The sequence below is a fragment of the Dysidea avara genome, chromosome 4, assembly GCF_963678975.1.
Source record: "Dysidea avara chromosome 4, odDysAvar1.4, whole genome shotgun sequence".
NCBI lineage: Eukaryota > Metazoa > Porifera > Demospongiae > Dictyoceratida > Dysideidae > Dysidea > Dysidea avara.
The window spans coordinates 3898242-3923456 of record NC_089275.1 but is presented as its reverse complement, the minus strand read 5'-3'; the positions used below and the strand labels follow the sequence as shown (position 1 = coordinate 3923456).

The 25215-nt window shown below is 36.3% G+C and overlaps 2 protein-coding genes and 1 long non-coding RNA gene across 3 annotated transcripts in view; 2 read left to right on the top strand and 1 right to left on the bottom strand.

The window, feature by feature from the left end:
* Positions 1–25215, top strand: part of LOC136252752 (uncharacterized) — a 232625-nt gene that overhangs the window by 9849 nt on the left and 197561 nt on the right. The gene's annotated exons all lie outside the window — the stretch shown is intronic.
* LOC136254724 (putative autophagy-related protein 11) lies at positions 2509–4574 on the bottom strand. Its single transcript, XM_066047457.1, has 11 exons — positions 4504–4574; positions 4396–4456; positions 3978–4121; positions 3837–3915; positions 3464–3567; positions 3346–3408; positions 3189–3278; positions 3096–3137; positions 2980–3047; positions 2718–2808; positions 2509–2661 (listed from the first exon to the last, which is right to left on the bottom strand). The coding sequence occupies exons 1-11, from the start codon at positions 4566–4568 to the stop codon at positions 2551–2553; spliced, it is 918 nt and encodes a 305-aa protein (XP_065903529.1). The 5' UTR covers positions 4569–4574; the 3' UTR covers positions 2509–2550.
* On the top strand, positions 17142–23407 carry LOC136254209 (trans-L-3-hydroxyproline dehydratase-like). Its single transcript, XM_066046880.1, has 4 exons — positions 17142–17502; positions 20793–21011; positions 21838–22103; positions 22987–23407. Exons 1-4 carry the CDS (start codon positions 17229–17231, stop codon positions 23245–23247), a joined length of 1020 nt encoding a protein of 339 aa, XP_065902952.1. The 5' UTR covers positions 17142–17228; the 3' UTR covers positions 23248–23407.

The following is a 25215-nucleotide window of genomic DNA, read 5'->3' as shown; positions in this document are numbered from 1 at the left end:
TACACGCAAGCATGCTTGCACACATGCACACACGCACAAGCGCATTAAGTGATACATATTTTAGTACATACTGCAAATGCAAGGCCTGATTTTGAGGAATCTATTTGAAGTGACAGAAGTGTATATTTCATGAGGCCACACAATGCTTACATGTGTACACATAGAATGAGCAAAATGCTTCACTACATTGGCACTATCATCTCTGCATTTCAGAGGGATAGCCATGATCATCGTGTTCATATCTGAACTCATTGTATTCACCACTAAACTATAACTACATCATGAGCAGTAATGGAGAATGTTTACAACTTTTAAGTTAATACAGCCATATTATTGTAAGCTCTTACACTGAGAAGCCCTTTAATCTTAGCAACTGTGCCATAAACTTTCACTTCACTTGGCATGTCTCAAACACATCAAAACAGCTAGATGTACATGCATGTACTTCATGTGCACATGCGCATTGATAGGTGACCTCATTAATATCATGGTATGGACATTATTCTTCTGACCTCATTCATCTTCGTCTTTATGAACATGACTTGGCAAGCTTATATTATAGTGTGTTGTTTAATAAAAGAAAAATTGTATGTAGCATATATAGCTACATAGCTACACAACCAATTATGTATGTAATAAACCAATACCATTTTTTCAGGGTTCATGCAACTCTTTCTCTAAGAGCATAAACTCTTAAACAAACAAAAGCTAGACAGCAGACATACAGAACTTCATACATATGCATTTTCAAGTATGTTTTCACAAGAAAGGGAATCATGGCAATTGTTTATGAGTGACAATGTTGCTAATAGAGGATTAATAATTATATGTATAGAAACTACGTAAATTCCACTGCATACATGCAACAGTTACTCTCAAAGTATAGACAAAATTAATGAGTTTGAATTGTGTGCAATTCTTACATGAAAATGTACACCTTGAAATTGACTTTACTTGCAATATGTTTCAAGTCTTTACATAAGCCATCTCCATTCTTGTATCCTGCTCACACGACTAGGGACCCGCCGATTATGCTGGCATAATAATGAGTATAATAGGTGCTTGAAAGCATTGAGCATAATGCTAGCATAATAGGCAAAACATTTGTTTATCTAAATACATATCACCGAAAAAATCGATATACTCTAATAGAACAGTCAGAATATAATCAGATAGCTGACTGTTCTATTAGAGTATATCGATTTTTCTGTGACATGCATTTTGACAAGCAAGGATGAGTCTGTGCTTCAGTAACTTACTGTTTTCCCATAAATTGCAAATTTATTAGAAAAGTATGGGAACTGAGATATAATAATGAGCATAATTTAAGCATAATAGGCAAAATTTTGAGCAGTGCAGCATAGCATAATAGGTAAAATAATGAGCATAATCGGCGGGTCCCTACACACGACTCACATATTATGTTTGAGATCAAAGTATTGTGAGTATTAGCTGTTTCCTGCAAAGTTACATATGTGACTGAATTTGACAAAACCAGGCTTCTACACACATCTGATTCTTTGATTTTGACCAACTGTAACATGACCTTCCAGTATGAAATTTTCACAAAATACTTTCATGACATCACAAAAGTACAGGTCAAAATGTGAAGCTGATGGCATACTCCTATACTGAGTTATCATCTCTCAAAGTTATAATGTGTGTGGAAGCCTGGTTTTGTCAAATTCGGTCACATATGATAAAATGTACACTATACAGTGTGTCTGAGACTACATAAAACCACCCTCTGGACATTCATCAGCATTGGGAAAATTGGGATATTAACTCAGTCAAATCAGATAAATTGAAATGCTAACCCATTCTTTCCAAATTTCTTCAAACTTTGACACAAAGATGGTCTATGATAGACAATACATACATCTTATTTCATTTGACTCCTCCATTACACTGTGTTGTATACAGTATACTTTTTCTGTATTTGCTACTGATTCTGCATAAACCAGTCTTATAAGCCTTTTCTGTCCAGTTGATTACTCTATAACATTACAGCATAACTTTGCATTACTTTTTATATGCAATGTGTTATGTTATATGTTTAACCTAGCCAAGTATCAGTTAAATAGACTGCAGAAACATGAGCTGTAAAAAAAACCAACTTTGAAAGACTAAACTCTGTTTTTTTGCAGAGCCAGTTATATTTGTGATTGCACAATAATTTTGCCAACTATAGCAACTGACATTGCATTATATGCAAAAACATCATATAGTAATTAGTTGTGAAGCACACGTATTTGCAAAACATCTGCTGCAGCAGTAGCAGCAGCAAAGCAGCAACAGCAACATGCAGGCAGCAACATGCAGTTACAGCAACATGCAGTTACAGCAACAGCAGTGATGAGAGCTTGCAAATGAAGGAAGTTTGTAACTATATTTCATGAATAATGATTATAATTATGTACATACATGCAAGACATCCACAATTGATAAGAATTAATCATTTTACAGATATGTCCATGAATGAAAAATGATTGTTATCATGACCTCATAATCAAGTTACAGTAGCTGGCTTTTATTTGGATCATCTACTTGTTATTTATTATCTTCATTAAATGAAGCACTTTCTTGACTTATTTTCTGCTTCACTTTTGACTGAGATCGTTGACAGCAGGATCCAGTGCTGAAACGAGCTTGAAGAATGGACTGAATATGTATCACAAAGTTAACTTCCTTTTAAGCATTTGAAAACCTGTATATACCTTCTGAACTCTAAATAAGCTTTCTCTTGACTTTATTTCTTCTTTGGTTTTCATTTCAGTTATTTCATCTGCTTTTCTACTTATTATTTGCCTACAAATGAAGATGTAGCTTGCCAATTATATACACAGATTAACTTAAAAGCCCAAGCACAATAATGCAGTGTCTGGTCTTCGTAACAAACAAAAGGTTGTCTTTTTATAACTGGTAGTGACAAAGCAGCGTATAGCTATCATATACATGTACTGTATGTTCTTCACGTACTTCAGTTGGGTGGCTTCAATGTTAAGTTCACTTATTGTACTGCAATACCTTCTCCTGACTTTGTCAACCTAGTCCAGGAAACAGTGTAGCATGGAATGCAACACAAAAATTACCACCTCAGTTTGAAGCTTCTTTATGTAATCATTCAGTTCATCTGTCTGGAAAGAAATTTGATTGTCATGGAAGTCAGACGGGTTCACCTTACATACCACTTCCCATGTAGTTATTTTGAATTTTTCTTGCTGGTTTGTTATATTTGATTTTTCAAGTTTCAGTTGTTCAGTGTCCATCTCTGCATCCTAATACAATATGCGTTACATTGAATACATGTATACATACTTAATACATTTTGATACAGGTATGTACCTTCAGTAATTGTGTGATTTTTGCAAGTTCCTTTTCTTTTATTGAGCTATTTTCAAGTAATTTCTATTAAGTACTTGACATGTTAGTTCTTGATCACAAATCTGAATATATACAGTACCTCAAATTCCTGTTGACGTTTAACTCCCTTGTCAGCCAATATACATTCGTACTTCTTCTCAGTTTCCCTCATGTGTGTTAACTGCCTCTGATTACTTTTGTTAGCTATTCAGCAGCAATAAGAGTAAAGCAGTGCTAGAACTACACACACACATGCACACTCTCTCTCTCTCTCACACACACACACACACACACACACACTCACACACACACACACACACACACACACACACACACACACACACACACACACACACACACACACACACACACACACACACACACACACACACACACACACACACACACACACTGTAATCATACATACACACATAATGCAAACATGCACACACATTACACACACATGCACACACCACAAAACACACTACTAGACTCATTCTGTTCCATTATTTGGTGATCAAGAGCTGTCTCACGGAGTAAGTTTAGTTCTCCCTATAACAGTAATGACAACTGTCAGTGAATGGTAATTCAGTGACATGTGCCACTAAGTTTACCTCATTCTTTATCAAATGCTTTATTGTATTAAGGTTTGCTTTTTCATTGTTTTCTTTTACAATCCTTTTTCTTTGTGCTATTTCATCTTTCAGCAGGAATTTCCCTTGAACTGCTTCGGTTTTGTAATCAAACCCAGATGACACCTAATAATACGCAACTGAAGGATCACAGATTATAAATATTGTGTTCATGTAGGATTGATGCTAACTATACCTTTATGCCTAATTGCACACGCACACACACACACACACACAGAGTATACATGCATAAATAATTAAATGTAGCTGTTATTAGTTGGTGTAGGAAGGTTATTCTCCTGTACTCATAGGCTCTGAGTATTACACAGTTTAAGGCTTTGAACTGGCTGATTATGTAGATATATAAAGCAATCTCTTAATTAAACTAGGTTCACTATACCTTAGCAGTATGTTGAGTGTTGGGTTTCATTATTTCTTCATTGTAAGCTGTTCTCAGTTCTCTAAAGAATTAACTCAGAACTATACATATCTAGAATTTCTCTTATACTTTATTCTCTCTTGTTTCTGCTTTTCTATCATTTCTTTAATTTTATAGTTATGTTGTTCAATCATCTGCACTTGTACATACATAGTTGAATGATGTAATCACTTAATTGCATGATGTAATCACATAGTTGCATGATGTAATCACATAGTTGCATGGTGTAATCACTTAATTGCTATACAAAGAAAACATACTTTCATCTCCTGAATTTGTTGTTTATACTTTTCCTCCTCCAATTTCACTGTTACCCTGATCAAATCATGATGCATTGTTTCTTGTAATTGTATGCTGTTGACAAGTATTAATCTTCCTAAACCATCACAAGGTGCTTTTGTTACCTTTCTTCAAGCCTATGTTGGAGTGCAGCATGCGAAAGTCCCCTGCTGAAGAATTAAGTAATACTTGCACAGTTCGCTATTGAAAGAGAGTACAGAAACAGTGATAAGAATTCTTACTATTGTTCTTTAGGTTTCTTAATTGGAGGCAGCTGAGCTTGTCTCTTTTTTGCACCACGGTTAGGAAAAACTTGAATGATTGGTAGTGGTTTATCATCCAAGAAGACATCAGTTTCGATATTTGTTGCAACGTTGTTGTTGTTGTGCCTTGTTAAGTTGTATCCTTGTCCAGTCACTATGTACTGAAATGAGCTAGTTACTATTGGCAACACAGAATTAGTTTTGCTAACAGTACCTCAGGATTAGGAGCCACATTGCAATCACTTCCCCTAGTCTTCCTATGGAACACATCATCATCATACACACTCTAAATAGTTGTACACTTTCTGCTCTCCAGTGGGTATATGATCCTGCACTACTATAATATTAACTTACGTAAATTGTAGCTTACTTGCAGTTATAATTAGACTTATCTTGCTGTTTGGTAGGCAATGGTCTCCTTCCAACTAAAGGACTTGAAGTAGATCTATGGTTCAAAGGAATATTCGGTAATGAAAAATGGTGAATTTTGATTTGCTTTCTTGTCCTATCCATCTTGCATCGCAGTGGTTATCTTCAAAATATAAGAAACACGGTTTATACTGGACTGAGTGTAAAGCACATAGCCATCTATTCTCTCTCCATTACAGGTGTTATTTATGCAGTCAATTGTATTGCTTCAATCCATACAGCTTCATCTACGGTGTGACTCACACAGATGTGTACACTTGCAGATATACAGTAAGTAATGTATCTTTTAAGTGATTGCACAAATACAAGAGGTAATTTTGAGGAATTTATTTCAACACTGCTTAAAGTTTCTTAGTTCACTAGAGTGGTATGTTCCTAGTATATGGAACAGTTAATAATTTACTCTTTTAGTATAGCTTTTCAGTAAAGCCGCATTCATTGATGTTTTACTGAGAGTTTAAAACTTAGCAAAACAACATGTTTCATATACTAAGAGTTATTGATATCACTATCAGTATAACTGGGTACAACTACAGTAAAGCAGCTTAACAAATTAGTAATCTAAGAACCTTTAAACAGTGCAAGTATTCAATGAAGGCCACTTTCTACAATGACCTATTGTACTTGTGCTTCCTACTGTATCTTCCTGTATATATTTCACTTATATAATGTGAGCAAATCATGTGAGCACATCAGTTGTGTTACATTATACATGAATGCCTGTGTATAATGCTCATGTGTATGTATGTATGTATGTATGTATGTATGTACGTATGTATGTATGTATGTATGTATGTATGTATGTATAGATGCTTTTATGTTCTGAGATAGTTTAATAGTGCCGTCAGAAGTCATGCTACCATATCTTCTAATAGAGCAGTCACAAGTGCCTAATCGTTTAAGATTACTTCCTGTATACACAATAATAATAATTACCAACAACTGATTATGTTTACTGTGATAAATAAAATATGTACACATATACATACAGTACACAAGGGTTCGCTGGAAGTGGTACTACACTGTAAATTCAGAAGTGAGAAGTTCATACTGATGGTATGACTCCTGTGGTCGCTTAGTGTGATCATCAGACTTCAGAAGTATCAGCATCACTTTAAAGTATGATCATCATAATAAGTGACTGCAGGAGTCATATACCATTAATTTACAGTATATGCTTGCATTTGTACTCTTTTCCTAATCATTTCTGAGGGGAAATGTTTTAATACACAACACAAGTACTATTTAACTGAACCATGATCACATTAGCTAACTACTGTACATATGTTCACTTGTACTCATTAGCATATAACTAAAAAGTGGTGGTGGAACTGTTCTGCTTGAGTAGCGGTTGTTTTTTTTATTCTGTTTCGATTTTCTTATTCCAATAGTTGCTGTTGCTGGTTGTTTCTTTCAACTGTGATTGATAAAGCACCTGCAACTTGTCTTTCTTCTGACTTCAAGAGTATGGGGTTTTATTGGAGGTTTAAAGCGTTAAGGAAGCATCATCTGAACAAGTAGCATAATTGCAAGTTGATAAATACAGACCATCAATTTTTATTAATACCTTTTGAAGACTCTTTCTTTGTCTCCTTTCTTCTTCAATTTTCATGTTGTGTCTGTAAGTTGTTGTGTTTTCTTCATTAACATTTTTCTTTGAAAGCGATAATTACAATTGCAATAATTTGAAATTTAGGATACACTCACCTCAAGTCAGTGACTTCAATTGTCAATTGATTTATTCTATTACCATGCTGATCTGTGACCTCATCAACCTGTTGTACAAACCCACAATACTTACAAAGAAACCAAATTATCAGTCACAAGACTACTTTAGCTTGGAACCTTCTTTTGTATTGACTCAGCTCTTCATCCTATATTGGGAGACACTCACAGATACTGTACCAATAATAAACTATATTGCCAAATCTTTTCAATAATTAATTATTCAGCTATACACCATGTGAGGAACATTAAAACTCAACTTACATACCTTCCCCTGTAATTCTATTTGACAACCTTTGAGTTCTTTAATTAAATCTTCCTTCTCAGCTTTATGCTCTTCAATCTCAATCTCTGCATTCTAAGTGTTTAAATTTAAACAATCACAATACTGCATAGCCAGATACCTTTACCTGCAATAGCTTGTTTGATTTCGTTACATCTTCTTCTATTTGTGCACTATCTTGAAATCTTGAGAATAAGCCGTGCAGTGAGTTTATAATTATCACCTGTACATACTATTAAAAAACACATCAATTTCGTTTTGGTATTTAGTTGCCTTGTCTAAAATAATTCATACTCCCTCTCAATTGCTCTGATACACGCTAACTGCTGTAGCTTCATATCATTGACTGCATGAATAAGCACATAATGTTAATATACATGTACAGTGGATGGTCAATGTACATACACAACTCACTTAATTCTGTTGTCAATGTGTCAACAGCTTTCTCATGCAGTTCATTTAATTCTTGCTATTATGTATTATGAGTTTACAATTTGTCATCGCATTGGTCTCACCTCATTTGCTTCACAGCATTGATGATATATATTTTATACTTTTGTTTATTTTGATTTATTGTCTTTTCTTTCTGTAAAAGCTACTCTTTCAGTAACGTCTCCTTATTATTAACAGTGGCCAGGTGATCCGCTAGCTGTGCATGTATATACACACATACAGTATGTATACGTACATACGTAGGCATACAGTACATTACAGTAAAACATCTAATTTTTCATCAATTCATTACCTCACAAGTATACTGAGTTTCAAGTTCAGCAATGTTCTCTTTATGCAATGCAATTAACTCTCTATACAGAATATGATCAGTTAATATTTGTTGTGTTTGCCTCACTTCTTCTCTTTTTCATGAACTTTTAAACTTTTGCTTCGTGTAGTTTACGTATCTATGGTACACAAAATAGGTTTTCATTTATAGCATTACATTATGTGTACCTTCTTTTCTTGTGCCTGTTGTTCATGCTTTTGCTCTTCCAATTTGACAGTTGCCTCAATCAAGGACTGATGTAATTTTTCTTGTACTTGTGTACTGTTTAGTAGTCTTAAAGTGCTTAGATGATATATACCTATACAAAATACCCACATTTCTTCTAGCTTTCTTTTGCAGTTCTGCGTATGAAATTTTTACACTAAACGTTTATATCAGTTGTGCGTACAAAGGAATGGTGACATAAAGTCTGACCTCTGCTTTTGATGATTCTCTGTGATGGGTAGTAATTCTTCCATCCTCATTTCAACACCACAATTAGGATAAGCTTTTAGTGGCACTGGTTTGTTATCAAAGAAAACATCAGAGTTGATTTTCACTGTAAACTTATTGTTGTGTCTTGTGAAGTGTATCTTCTTCCATTCACAGTGTACTGTTTCATACATACATACACAAATACTAACACATTCAGTTCAATGATTTACTATACAGTATTTGAATGTGCAGATAAGTATCACTACTAAAGTTTAACATATGTACCTCAGCATTAGGGGAAACAATGCAGTCATCTCCAATACCATACTTCCAATGCAAATTATACATATATAAAAGATTTACAATGCTGACCTCATTTACGTTTTGTCTCTTAAAGTATACATAACCCTGCATATCTAAACATTAGCAATTGACACTAATTACATAATAATTTCAGCGACTTATTACGTGTAGTATGGCTTGCTGATGGTCTGTTGTGTTCTTCCAGCTTGACTTGTAGATGGAGCTGAGATGGAGTGTAGATGAATGTTTGGTAAGGAGTTAGAACGAGTCCTCTTTGGAGCATACATATCCAATCAGCCAAGTTAAACACAACCACAATCTCTTTCAGAGAATGAGGTAAGAAAACAGCTAGTAAGCTATTCACTTTGTATGATGGACCAATGTGAACTAAACTACATTAGCGTCAAAACCTTATTACCCGGTAAGAATGTCTTTGTTGCTTTAGTTCTAGTTATAAATAACACATGAGAACAAATAAAACATGTAATTTACAGAAATTTGTATGATCAAATTCCACTTCTTAAATGCACTTGATGATAAACATTGTTTGCAATCAAGATCAAAAGCACATCAAAGAGTCAGATAGCTACCATTAGATTAAATGAAGTACAGTCATCACAATCACAAATGTGCATAATTTTTGACCAGGTCTTGAAAATGGAGCGTGCGCACAAACTGCACCCATCATATAACAATCATATATTAATACTGGGAGAGACTATTTGCATTCTGTAACTTGCTATTTAATACTTAGCAAGTGCTGCAAATTGTGTGGCCAATATATACTTACTAAATTAAAGTTATGAGACATGAAAATATGATACAGTAGGCATGCCCACATGCCCTATTTTCACAGGCCTGATCACATTACCACTGATGTGAAGTCTACCACAGTCCACAAAGTTAACATGTGCACATAAAAATACATTCTATGGTTAACACCCCACAAAATGTTAACCCAAAGCATTGCCATAGGTATACCATCGGTTAAAAATTTGCACTCATCCATGATGGTTACATAGATTGGAACTATGAATGTAAGAATTTCTATACGATGTATTAATGTATTTTCTTTCATTCAGAACAAATATTTGTCAACATAAGCATATACATATCTATACTCTATAAATATCCTATCCACAGTTAGCTATATACTGACTGGTACATACTTACAAACTATAGCCTACGTTGAAATTACTGTCCCATCCTTGTAGTGGCAATTAAATTTTCCAACAGTCAGGTCTTCAATGTTCATGTAGACATCTCTTGTTATCTTAATCCCATTAGTACCTGAATGTTTCCTATAGGTGAGGTGTAGCAACAGGGAGTCTTTCATTCGACAGGAAGTTGAACCCCTCTACTTTGTAAGATCAAGACTCTCTAATAAAGCAGTCAGCTACTCTAATAAAGTTGTCATGCACTCAAATAAGGCATTCAGATGCAATTATAAATAAAACTCAGCCAAAAGTTACCTACCTTATAGTTACAGAAAGATAACTTTGAAAAACTTTCCTTGGAACGATTACCCTAGACCTTCTAATGCAACATGCTTTACATGTTGAGTATAACTTTTGCACACTGTGTAAATTTGATTCTATGAACCAGTAACCACCTTGCTTAGACCCCTCATGATCAGTTAAAAGTTTGTTGCTATGCCCCAGAATGATGCCTTTACATCCTGCCAACAGGTAACCATTAATTAGATGGTGTGGCCTTTCTCAATACAAGGCGTATGCCTAGATGATAAAGGGTTAATTGAACTACAGCAAAGCTACAGTTTAGACATACATGTACATGTAATATATTATTCTTGTTCTACAGCAGCAATGTTTAGAGTTTCCGTAACAACAGTAACCACAAGGAGGCACTTTAGTGAAGTTCCTGTCACTGCCACCAATGCCATAACCATTTATTACTGCCACATGTTGTTACTATTTGGACAATGGTACTACAGGTATTCCAGTGCTACAGACTCAGCAGTAATTTCTACTTATGTGGCTGAGATCATTCTTAAAACTGAAATCATTCCTGATGACAGAAACTATTTGCCATATCTATGAGTACACTAACAAGGGTTTTACACCACTAACCCTTGATGTGTAGGTGTTTTGGCTGGACTGTAACTGCAGTGCCAAATTAAAACTAAGTATACATTTCAGGTCAACAACCACTCTATGTTGGTTTCCACACATCCTATTTTTTGAATAAAATTTAGTTTTGCTAAATTAAGGTTGCAAAGTAACAATTAGTGATAGCTATACATGTAAGCATGACAAATTACACTACACCTGTACATGTCCAATCTTCATAATGTAAGAATCATTTCAGTAGTATTATGCATATTTCTAAGGAGATAGCTATATACTGCTATGAAATAATATAGTTACTGTATGCCACCTAAATAACTATGGAGTGCACCATTATGGTCAGCAATGTAAGAAAGCTACTAGGGTTAGCAAGAAAAAAAAGTGACTGATCCCATGCAACTGAGCTCTTGAGAATCTACCAGCAGCCTATCAAATATGATCCATCAACTAGGGTGGTAAGAACTAGAAACCCGCAAACGTAGCTCTGGTTTATGTTTCCTCTTTAAGATTATTCATAACTTGACATGTGTCTCACTTAGTGGTATAACACCATCCAATACCACAGCAACAGTATCCACCAACATGACAAGATCCCATGTAACCAATTTACCAGTCCATTTGCAAAACCATGCAGTACTCTTTTGGACCAAACACCTGTAACACTACCACACCAAATCAAAGAAATTACTTCCTATAAGAACCAACTTAATTAACATTCAAAATTGTACTGATTTTCCCCCCTCCCCCTGTGTAAAGCCTGCTTGTGAAGTTGACACAGTAATAATAAGGAATAGATAAGCTGGATATCCCCTCTATGCATGGTTATTCATTAATTGTGTCCTTATTATGTACAGCCTCATCACTCTGGAACTACTCCACATTGGTAAGCATACACTGCTGCATATATACCCCATCATGTGACTTCTTATCTTGACACTGCATTTGCAAATTAGTTAGCTACTTCAACACTTTTAAGCTGTGTTTATTGACGTCTAGCAGGTTCATATACGTACATGATTCACCCATCCTTAATTGAGTACTGCAATATTGTATGATAACCATACAATGTATAATATTAATAAACTTGGCCAGGTTTGTTTTCAGTGATTTCACATTTTCAGTATAGTCCAACAGCAATTCTACACACATGAAAGTAGTCATCCCTAGAGCAGAAACAACAAATTTCCATCAATCACTCATAATTTGATTCAGATTATTGATGCTGGAATATTTATACTTAACTTGACACTTATAGGGGGAACCAAGACCTGTGGAATTAACTTATTGCCACATATTATCAATGAGGAACAAAATTAAACATTATAGTCAAATGCTTGCATATGTATAATTCACAATCTTGTGCATCGTACCTTGTAGAGGTTTGCAAAAATTATATTAAAAAGCCAGACATTGCAGGCGCTGTCAGCTAATTAAATTATTAGAATGCTGTATATGAATCTTTTCATCTTTAACAGATAGCTAAATCACAAATTACGTAAAGTGATTGAGCGATTTTTTGTTTAACTTCACAGTAGTTGGCAAAAAGCCATTCTTCCCTACCAGAGCACACACACACACGCACAACAATAAACACAATACAAAAAAAAACAGCCACTACACAACCATGCTACACATACATGTACAAAATAGCTGTACTTCACTAGTTTATTGAAGTGAACCCTAGTCCTAGCTTAACAGAAGATATAAATTCATTACAAGGAACACATTTGGCAACAGTGAGAGAATTTCACCAAGAAGTTGAAGATAAATGGCTGTGGAAGAACTTTTTGGTAGATGAGAGATGATAAGTTTGCATGCAGGTTATATAGGCAAAGCTGTTCTTGCAACAAGTGTGATAACTATGTTGTGGATTGGGGAATTGAGAACCATGCTAGCATGGCTTACTGTTATTGTTAAATGTTTATTTTGTCTATAGTCTGGCTGAGTATCCAGTCTACTATAATCTCTGCTGGCTGGTAATATTGACCTATAACTATGATGAACATTGATCAATTGGAGTACTGCATGTAGTGCGGAACGACTGCCAGAGTGACTGAGGGTATTTTAGTGCTGAGTGATTGCTTTATTAGGGTATTTTCAAGCGGAGTGCATGACTGTTCTATTAGAGTATACCTTAGTGTGAATGCTTTATTAGAGTGTTTCGATCGTTTTAGGGGAAGGGATCTGAGTAATGCTGCAAAGATGCAAGATGACTTTTGCCAGTTGGTCGTTTCCGTTCAGGGCCCTAGATTTCGTACTTACCCTGTTTGTAATTGTATTATCGTCTGAAAAATTACGTAATTTTCTGTACTGCGGTTTTCTTTAAAAAAATTAAAAAACCTTTTGAGATCACGTGATGAAACGATATCACGCCCAACACTAATAAAACGACCGCCCAGAAAATACTCTCGAAAATACCCTCGTAGAAGACCAGATGATTCGCTTTCTTGCTAACGTTTCAAGGTGTCAAAGAAACATCCTAATTCCATGGAAGTCATTGGAAGTAACTGGTGGATATTCCGCTAGTAGTGTTCGTGTGAAGTCAACGACACAGTCTGAGACGCCTGGGCCGGTCTGCCTCGTACCAGAATCGTTGATTCCGTTTGGTCAAGATGATTACTTCAAGATTGTACGATGTGCCAATGAACAGTTGAGCAAAGCTTTGGGTAGTCCAACCAGGTTTCAATCAATTGACGAAAGGGAAGACCGTACAGATATACAGAACCCTTCAACATCAGTCGTGAATGAGTCCTATGGAAAATACATATCAAAATACCGTGGCGCTTTTTTGATGAAGAACCCCTATGATCTGACCATCTACTGCCAGCTATTTCATCACGTACAACCTAAGACAGTAATTGAAATTGGCTCATACACTGGAGCTTCAGCAGTGTGGTTTTCTGACACAGCTAAATCACTAGGGTATGACTGCTTCGTTTATTCCATCGACTTTGAACACTGCTTGTTAGATGAACAGATTAAGCAGATAAAACCAGACACAGTAAAATTTATTCAAGGTGATGCTACCAAGCTTGAACATGTATTACAGCCATCAGCACTAAAGTCCCTTCCTCATCCGTGGCTGGTTATAGAGGACTGTCATGGGAGTACAGCTACAACAATATCATACTTAAATCAATTTATGATAACAGGTGACTACCTGGTCATGGAGGATACTAGCCCGTACATGTTGAGAACTGGAGGGTCAGACGTTTGGACTAGAGATAAACTAAATTTTGTAAAGGAATTCTTAAGAGGGTCGGATGGTAAGCAATACAAAATTGACTCTTTCTTTACTGATTATTTTGGCTACAACTGTACATGGCATTGGCATGGGTTTTTACGAAAATGTGATGAATGAATAACATCAACTAGCAACTGCTAGCTATAGCTACTGTTAGATATTACATCATAATGTATTCCTATGATGTAGTTTTGTATTTTGGTGTATGTATGTGCAGTATCTGCACCAATATTTCTGACAAAAAATCGAAATAGCATTTTTTACATGAAATACTGTGGCATTCAGCTATCACCTAATTTTAAAAAGTTGAGATGGCAACTATACAAATTCAAGCACTGCTGGAAGCTTGACAATGATGTTTAAGCCCTATTTCAAAATTGATTGTGAAATGCAGCTACTATTGAAGGTGCGGCATTTACACTAATGATTTCTACTGTTATTCTTCTGCCACTCATCTAGGTCTGCTTTCTGTGTTTGTATTCCTGGAGCCCTGTATAATCTGCAAGCGATAATCTGAGACTCTAATATCAGTATGATTTTGTTTGAACAGCTTGTATGGAATCAGCCAGACAGCAGCAGTAGCTAAATGCTTTGTTTTCATAAACTAGGTCACATGCACACAAATAATTATGCTCTTATGTGTATAGCTAGGTACAGCAAGTAAATATCTCACATGCAACAAAATTTTGATTGTAGAAATTTAATACCTTTGCCTCTAGCAATATAATCATTACAGGCAACCTACAGCAGACTGATGCACGTGCAAGTTTTAAATGTGCTTATTGCAAGGTGGAATATGTACATGGCTACCATAAACTAAAGTTCAGAAACATTTCTTCAATATAGTGTGGGCTGTATTATTTTTTCTGGAGCACTGTAAATGTGGGTATTATGAGACATATTCGGCCAGGGTAGCTATTATGCTTGTATACATTGGCTAGATTATGACAAAAGTTAGGGTAGTAAGGACACTAGACACTGCGACCTAGCTGTATTACCTATACTGCTGATTTATAATATAGTACAACTAAGAGCTTTATTTGGTTCAGCTAGGTATATAATTATGAATAGTTAGTTTAGGTACGTAGCTCCTGTAATTTCTCTGGAGGAACTCTGCCTCATTCAAAATTCCTGCAGCTTGCTAGAAGAGGAGATTGTGCCCCGGCACTTTGTCATAGAGAAGGTTCTGAGGGGAACATCATGCACCACATAACTTGTAACATCACAAGGACTGTCACAGGACAGCCTGTTATCTTTAATAGTTGTGGTTTGAAGTCTTAAAAGAGCTCCATACTGTGCGTTGTACAAACAATTATAATGTAGATCTGGTTGTATTAGGGTCCCCGTATGTATGGCTGGAGTTCCTTGTCCCTGGAGCTTGCTACCATAGGGTTGTGAGTAAGAATCCATTATATGGTCTACAGTATATAACAGTTATTTTGCATAGCATGGATCAAAACATTGTGGTATTATACACCAGTAACATCCCCGGTACCATTATTTGTGGTTATGATTACCATGTAGAGATCAATGAGCTGATTGCTACAATAACTGCAATTGGTTACTAGGAAATAAGAGTTAGCTAACCATAAAGAATAAATACACTGTGGGTAGTTATGAACATACTCTAAGAGGCTGTGAATATGCCATAGGAATTTCCCTTACTTTATACAATTCTCAGTTGTTTACAATGCAATACTTGACAATCATCCTGCCAGGAAAATAAAAGCTTCATAGTATGCTGACATTTTCAGACCTTCAGTGCTGGCCACTGTACAGTGGCCAGCACTGAAGGTCTGATCTGATTGTTGCAACTCTTACCTTACCTATCCTAACAATAGTGTTTACGACTGCTGGTACTGCATGTGGTATGTAAGACATATTGGAAGCTCTTCAACAAATTACTCAAAATTTGTTGACAGCGCAGTGTGTTATTAGCAATATCTTATATCCATTAAGTGGCAACAGCAGAACGTTAATTGTTGTGTCACAAAGGCTTGGAAAAGGGCACAGGAAAATATTGTATCAGTCTCAACGTTTGTGCTAAAATTATTGCCATGCATGCAAGCACCACTATTACTATAACCACACAGAACTATAAAGCTGTATAGCTGCAACAGTTTGTTACTGTGACAAATCAACTCAGCTTAACTCAAAGAACATTTTGGCATGCAAATTGTGGTAGCATGTACTGAGTGTGTTTGTGCGTGCGTGTGTGTCGTGCATGCGTGGATGTGTGGTTGTACAAATGTTTACAGCAGTACAAATGTTTACAGCATCGGACTGCTAATCAAAAAGTTCCAAGCTTGATGCTCAGTTGCTGTTGTTGGTTCTCAAAACTCCTGTCTACTAGTGTCTAGTGAGCTGTTAAGTAGGGACATGGTATCAACTGCGGATCAGAAGCAACCCACCCAGCTGTATTGAACACCAATGGGTATGCATGGTATTAACTCGGGTGTGTGTTGTATTATGTTGTGTCTGTGTGTGTGCACAGGCCCAAAGTTGATAGGAATGCATGCAAGTACATGATCTTGGGACAATCTAATCATGTAGCTGCAGGCAGCTGCATCATGCAAATCCCAAATCAGTTTTGTGATCATGAGAAACAAGTACTAGTTAGCTACTTAGCTACCTTGTCTTGTAGTGTAACCGTTGATTGCTCCATTGAATCCCTACATGTGACGTATCGACATACCGTATGCGTCTTTTCGGGTTGTCCTTGCGGCAAACCAAAGGTCAAGCCTATGATCATGGACACGCCCCCTTCACCAACCGTTATAAAAAGTTGAAACATGTCGGTCTAATTGCATGTTCGCGTGATTTATCGTTTCATCAGCACCAATGCATGTCAGTAGCTAGTCTTAGTCTCACTGGTGTCACGGACTAGGCACGCGACTAATTTCTTAGCGCTTAGCAATAAGCGCTCATAATACAATTCTAGGGCAATACATCTACAAGGGTCTGGTTGGCGAGACTAGCTAATATGAGTCGACAAACTGAGTTCACAAAGTCTATAAATGTCGTGACCACAGAGATGCATACAGCTGGGGATCCGGTACGTATTGCTGTCTCAGGATATCCTGATATTATCGGGGACACAATACTTGACAAAAGACGATATGTCAGAGAGCACCTTGACCACTTACGAAGGCTATTAATACAGGAGCCTCGTGGTCACAAGGACATGTATGGTGTTATACCAGTAAAGAGTGATATCAAAGAAGCTGACATGGCTGTACTATTCATGGATAGTGAAGGTGAATGTTACGGCTTCAGTGTAAACTGCATAAACACATAGTAACACTTATAATAATAACATTGGCCTTTGCTTGCTAGAAGTTACAAGTTCTTGACCCCAGCTGTTGTGGCTCTTTAGCTCATGTATGCATGTTGGTAACAGCCCCGTCTGGAATAGACCATAATTCAGTATGCACGATCAGCCTCGTCTTTTTTTCCACTTCATTTTATCCACCCAAGCAAACACTGCAGCATATTGAAACGGCTACTTCCCAACAACTATCATTGAGTGGAGCTCATTATCGACCTCATTAATTGAAATGACTGATAAGAAATTATTTCTAGGAAACATTTGTAGCTACAGTAACCAATCATTTGTAAATAGCTATTATATGTTCCCCTCCTCCTCCCCCTTGTAAATCTCCCTCCCCTCCCATTGTATTTTCCCCCTGGGCATAATCAGTAAACACTGCCTGCCCATACAGTAATAATAATTAAATAAATAAATAATACAGGCAGAGGAATCTATCAGTTTAGAAGGAGTACTCATAGCTGGTCTATTTCCTGAGAGTCATTGCATGCAATTTGATTTTTTGTATGTATGGCACAAGGTATTCACTCACCGTCATGTTGTGTTAAACTGTCATATGTTATTGGAATATTTTCTGCAGTGCTTTTTGTCCAGATCGACTTTTAAAACTACATGTATTCAAGACTCAAGGGTTCTCTTACAAATAGCCTTTCATCAGGTCTATTTCCATTGGGATTCTGTAAAACTGATGTTATGTATAATTATAACACATTACATCTAGAGTAAACTATCAATTATTAGACCATTATCAAAACTTTTGTCAAATTTTACAAGGCACAAGAAACTGAAAATATTACCATCTTCTGAACAAGTTGCCATAACATCCTAATACTTTGGTTTACGGAAATAGGGTTGAATTTATTAGAATCCTTGATGACGAGCGATTCTAGTCATACATAAAACTTTAATTGCTCTGTGCCTATGGGAAAGGTTAGAAAGAGTGCTGAAAGGTTAAATTACGTACATGTTCAGGTATGTAATACTGTATTATGAAGTAAAAAAACAAGTTTTTTGGATGTTTTAAAAATATCTCTGTAAAATAGCCATTTAGGCTTTCAGTTTGCACAGGTTCTTAAGCAGCAAGCTTCAACACATGTAATGACACTATACATTTAGCGAATTTAGTTGAGGAGAACAGGTTGTACTTTTATGGTTTGTATGGCAAGGCGTTAAATTCTCCCATAGAGTTTTGTATGGAGCTTGTATTATGTTGTAATCAACTGTGAATAAGTGTTAGTATGGTAATGTTACAACAAACGTTCAGGTGGGATTATATAGAGCAGTTCAAGGGCTTTTTTTGTTGTATAGTATGCTGTAGAGATTATGGGTGCCAGTGCCTGTACTTTTGAATTTTTCGATATAGTGTAAAATACATGTATTTTGCATTGGGAAGAAAACAATGGCCACAAATGTGGCTTTTCAACTAACTGGCTCAACCCAGCTAAAGCTATGAATAGGACATAAAGTACATTTTAGGTTATTGTAATGTATAATTTCTAAGAACTAATGGTAAAAATCAGTGTTTTGTGAAATTTTATTTTTAAGGTTTCATTTGACAAATCTCAATAGCAAGTTTTGATATGCATTATGATTTTCAGACATCTGCCACTCACTTCCTGGAAACCCAACAACTTGCAAAAAAGACTACACGGAGCAGCAATTGTCCTCCAATAATCAACTAATACGTAGCATGAGAGTTGCAGCTAATAGTATATTTGGTCTGACCTATGTTTGGAAATCGGTTTTCAGACATTGATTCTTGCTACTAATACCTATTTTATTAACATATAATGTTGCAATCTCGACAGCATTTACCCTTGTTCTAGTCTTTCATAGTTATCTACTCTTCTTATCTGTTGCCAACATATTATATTTAACCTCTTATTCTTCTTTCTCTACTTCTGCAAAACACTACCTGCCTTTTATACTGCCCTATGTTTACAAACATTTTTCTAGAAGTTCCTACCAAGCAAATAACTATTGTTACTATATATTGTTCTGCAGAGTCACTGCTGACATGTGCAAGGCATGTTATGGTGACTGTTGGACCTGATTATTCTTGCTGGTTTGGCATGATCTTTTGTGCATATTCATGACATGCAATAATATATCCGTAAAAGATAGAGAATAAACATTTAGTTTGGGTGGTCAGGAGGTAACGTTGTTTCTTATTAGTTCATTTTTTCACCACCACCTGCATTTTCATGTAGGGCCTAATATGGTGTGCCAACAGAAATATCAACTTTAACGCAGATGCACAGTTCTTGAGTACACATTGAAAGCATTTGTTTACCAGTTTTAGCACTGGTGTGTTTGTTTCAAAACCATAAAATTTATAGGTATGGATGAACTCTCTACTGAGTGACTTGCAGTGTAGCTGAAATCTGGAATTTTAATGTAACTAAACTGTAATGTGACTGAACTCCCTACAAGGTGACCTGAACACTATACAGGGTGATATGTTTGTAGCTAAACTACATATCTTCAGGGTGGCTTAAACATATGTGAGGTGACTTGAAACGTAGTTTAACTGTCTACAAGATGACTGACAGTAAATTGCTTCTTGTTCATGAAAATAGGTAGCGCACCTAATACATATGGTTAATGGTTATTCTCCCTGTATAGCTATGACAAAAATTGCTTTTCAATTTTAAAAATTGTGCAGTTATTTACTGTATTTGATCTGTACAAAAATTGAACTGTAAATGTTCTTTATACTGTAAGTTACATGCATAAAACACTTTTACTTCTCTCCAAATTTGAAGTAAATGGACTGAAGGAAGTGCGAGTTCTAGCAATTTTTCTAAATGTTGTAAAAAAGAGAAATATATGAAGAAAATAAGTTGAATTTTGAAGGCACATTTCTCAGATTCACCTCAAATTTGGAATAGAAGGTGACCCACCCCGAGAAATTTTCCACAAATTTCAATAGCAAATATCAAGTGTGAATACGGCATTTTGTTGGTATGTCTGTCGCGTGGTGCTACTTGGCCACACGACACAATATCATATGTATCTCAATTACTATAAGTTATGGTCTCCTAAGTTCATAGAATTGGATGTGTATGGAAGCTCCTTTTTCACAAATATGATATTTTGTTAATATAGCAATATGTGTGAAGACTGCTGAGTGCAGTTTATACGTTGATTTATTTTGCAAATTGACATGACATTAGGGCCATACAGCTAGGAATTATTCCAAATTATGTTCTCATTCAGATTATGCTTTTATGTGTGGACACTGCACTATTGCTCTGGGCAAATATGCTGTGGATCATGGCATTGTGAAGGGAGTGTCACCAGAGACTACTGTGAAGATACAGTGTCCATGTGGTCTGGTTACTGCACATGTGGAGTATCAGGATGGGAAGAGTGGAACTGTTAGATTTGAGAGTGTTCCCTGCTTTTCGTTTGCTGCAGATTTGATTGTTAATCTAGGTATGGGTGTATGTCTGTGTTGTGTACACACAACATGAGTTATCCCATTTTCTTAAAAGTTGTAACAGTAGTTTATTATTTTGAGGTGAATTGTGATAATAAGGTTTAGGGTGAAATAGCACAGCTTCCTGATATCTATAACAATGGTCAGGTAGGTGGGTACGGACACAGACTATTTTGAAATACACTTTTACATATATACAACAGTTATTTTTTATACCTAACGTTGTACTATACAGTAGTCTTCGCTTCCAGACACATGCAGAGATCGGCTTCAAGTAGCGCTTATATATTTATAAGCGCATGTGTGGACGATAGGCTAGCATGCAACAGAATACCATATATTTTACTGTTGTACACATGTTATAGAAATCTAATGCATACTCACAGAGATTCGGCTGAGATGTCCCAAGCAAGCTAGCCAGGACCTTAGTATGTATAAGCACCTAGAGCAGTGCATCATCTATTTTATATAATACTAGCATGCTAGCACGCTTATAACTGAATAAGCTCTATGTGAAGACCATGTCTGGGCTTAGAAGCGAAGACTGCTGTACAGAACAATATATATATATTAGGTATGAAAATTAGCTGTTGTATAGATGTCATAGTGTATTTTGAAAACTTCCGTGTCTGTGTCTGTATCCAAGTCCGCCCATATCTGCCTTTTCCAACTACCCACAGTGGTCAGCCTGTTTTGCTTCCACTAACCACACAGCCCCGAAAATTGCTTGAATAATATGAAGGGCACCACAGTCTTAGCTACTGTTCCTGATACACATCTTGCCAGCATGCCGATAGCTGTTCTTACATGCTTTCATTTCAGAGGGATATGGAGACATACATTATGACATAAGCTTCGGTGGCTGCTTCTATGCGTACACAGATATAACACAATTTGGATTGGACATTAAATCATCCCCTATTGCTGATATTATTACAGCAGCCATGAAGTTGAAGAGAGCCATAACTGAGACCGTCACTTTAGCACATCCTGAGAACAATGAATTAGCCTTCCTGTTTGGAGTAATGTTCTACTCTGGATCTTTAGGCAACTGTAGTGAGGAAGTGTGTGTCTATGCTGATGGACAGGTATGTATGGTGCTGTAGTGAAGGTCTGGATTATATTAGTGACACTGTAACCACTGACGTTTATATAATTTGACACATCATTAAACAACATGGAATGCATGTAGGTCACTGGGTTGGTGTATGTGCCCTTGCAATTTTATTGTTGCATAAAAATAGGGTGAATTTTTTGGTTTCAAGAACTTTGTGTTTCAAGGTCAACTAGACCTATGTAGCTACCGGGGGGTGATAAATTATGTAACATAATTTGTGTACATGTAAATACAAGTATAAGTGTGCAATAGGAATAATGCTTTTTGTATTTTTGGCCATACCAAAATGAAGGTCTCCAGTTCCCCATAAAGCTATTTTGTAGAAACTCTCTGTATACTTACAGAGCTATCATGTATATACACACACATGCTACACACATACACTACACACACACATGCTACACACACACATACGCACACACATGCTACACACACACATACGCACACACATGCTACACACACACATACGCACACACATGCTACACGCACACATATGCACACACACACACACACACACACACACACACCCACACACGCGCGCGCGCACACACACACACACACACAACACACACACACACACAGGCACACACACAAAAAATACTTGTATGAGTACACACAGAGTAAGATTGTTTCAACTAATGGCTAATGGATGAGAGATGTGTTTATTATACAACTTTAAATTTACATTTAGCAACTGAAGAGTAGAATAATCACTTTTATAGCTTTTCCAAGAGTATTATGTATATATAGCATTAAATTAATATTCTACTTGGGTATTGGCTAAAATATAGAGACAATTTTTTGAATATAATGAAAGCAGCCTTAATATTGCTATGCTGTGTTTTATACTGTAGGTCTGTCGTAATCCTTGTGGATCAGGTTGTTGTGGCCTACTAGCTGTTCTCTACCACAAAGGGCTCATCAAAGAGGGAGAAGTGAAGACTTTTGTTAACAGCAAGACCCAGTCTTCCTTCAATGGGAAGATAGTGAAGCAGATAAAACTAAAGAATACTCTAGCTGTGATCGCAGAGATATCAGGAAAAGCCTACTATACTGGAGAGTGTACATTCTTCTGTGAACAAGATGACCCTCAACCTTCTTTTCTAGTTCAGTGAACAATGTGTAAATGAACATTTCATTGTATTGTATTTTATAGCTACTTATTTATTATTGGAATGCAGTACTGATAACATACCAGCAGCCATAGAGTTCAATAATGTATTATACTTGCATAAATTGTGCATGCATTCTATAATTTTCTAGTAATGGCTAACAGTGGAACAAGTTAAAAATGGGGAATGGCCCACATTACACTGTTAAACTATAAATGCCATTCTTGGGAACTGAGAAAAATAAAAAATGTAACTGTTTTATTAGAGTGGTTGGCTGCTCTATTATAGAGCATACAAGGATTGACTGATAAAAGTAGGGGGATTATGTCCCCTCATTTCCACTGCCTATGATTCTAATTTTTAGGGGTAAGAAAGATTTTAATAATTATGACACCTACAGAATGTGACCGAATTTGACAAAACCAGGCTTCCACACAGATCCAATTTCCTTGCTTAACTTGACCTCTAGCTAGGAGCGCTATTGACCCAATCTTTCATCCAGCTCTTACACAGTATAATAAAACTGCTGGTCAAACTTTGTAATGAAATATTCTTCTGTTGAGTTATGGTCCTTCAAAGTATTTGTACTGGGTGCATGTGGAAGCTTGGTTTTGTCAAATTCGGTCACAAATATATACATTGTACACATGCAGGGTGTATATGTTATACTTTAAAACTAAGCATACACTATGTGTCATGTACAGAGATATTAATTTTCTGCATTGTTGCATAATTACATTCAAGTGGAAAGTTCTATAGTTTAATATGTGGTACAATAAGGTGTCCACTATCATGACATGTCGAGTGGAAAGATTAAGAGGGATGCTCATGAACATAATGACAAGGTGGAATATAGTGTGAGTTTGTTTGTAGTGCATCCAATCGACCATGATACCTTTGCAAGATTCATATAATGCACTTTCAGATAAGCATTACTTTGTGGGCTACTAGTTACAGGGGGCATTGTCTACGTATATACGTGTACCTGTTACTTAGACGTCTATTGCTAGGATTCTTCAGTGGATAAATACCACTCAGGAATGATGTAATAATCATCTCAGCTACTCTAGTTACATCATTTCTTCATGGTTGCATCATTATTGTACTCCCAACACAACTACACAAAGTTATTCTTGGAAACATATATTAGCTATCTGTATAAAGGCTGTGAAAATGTCATCTTTTATTGTACTGTCAGTTTATCCCATCATCCTTAGCTCACTGGATAGAATGAAAGGACATAATTAGCTAGTATAATTATGCATGTAGCTTGTATGTATAACTTATTACTCACTCACCAACTTAACTCACTCACTTGATATTGCTTAAGACCAAAAAAATTAACACCTATAGCCTTTCATATCTACGTATCAGCATCTGGTGATGAACAAAAGTTACACAACACAATTGCAACATGCTATAAAACTGCAGCTGTGTGTTGCAATGTGCATAGTTTGAGTACAGTTTGTGATGAGCACAGTTTGAGCAAAAACATCCTATGAGCACAGTTTCAGTTGAGCATTGCTGAATGCTGATTGGATTAAAATTTACTGCGAGCGATATTAGTTACTGTACAAGCTGCTTTTGCTCTGATTCCTGCAAGTTTAGTGTGGCAGTGAGGTGACAGTATGAAGAAGGCATGTGCAGTTACTCAACTGGTTATACTGAAATTGTTTCTGACACTAGTCAATGCTGATCAATACTGTGATAATCTCCTCAAACAGTACAATAACTTCAAGACCCAATGCAGTCCAGACTTGATAACCATGAATGCTTGCTGTGATCTCACTAGCTTAACACTCAACAAAGCACCTTCTGGTGTCTACCAGATGATGACAAATCATACTTGCCTCCTTTCAATAAAGTAACTGTCAATGTCTACTGTGACATGAACACTACTGATAGAGGATGGACTGTGATAGTATACACCCTGCATACACTGGAGTTATACTGGTGTAAATATTATAGAGA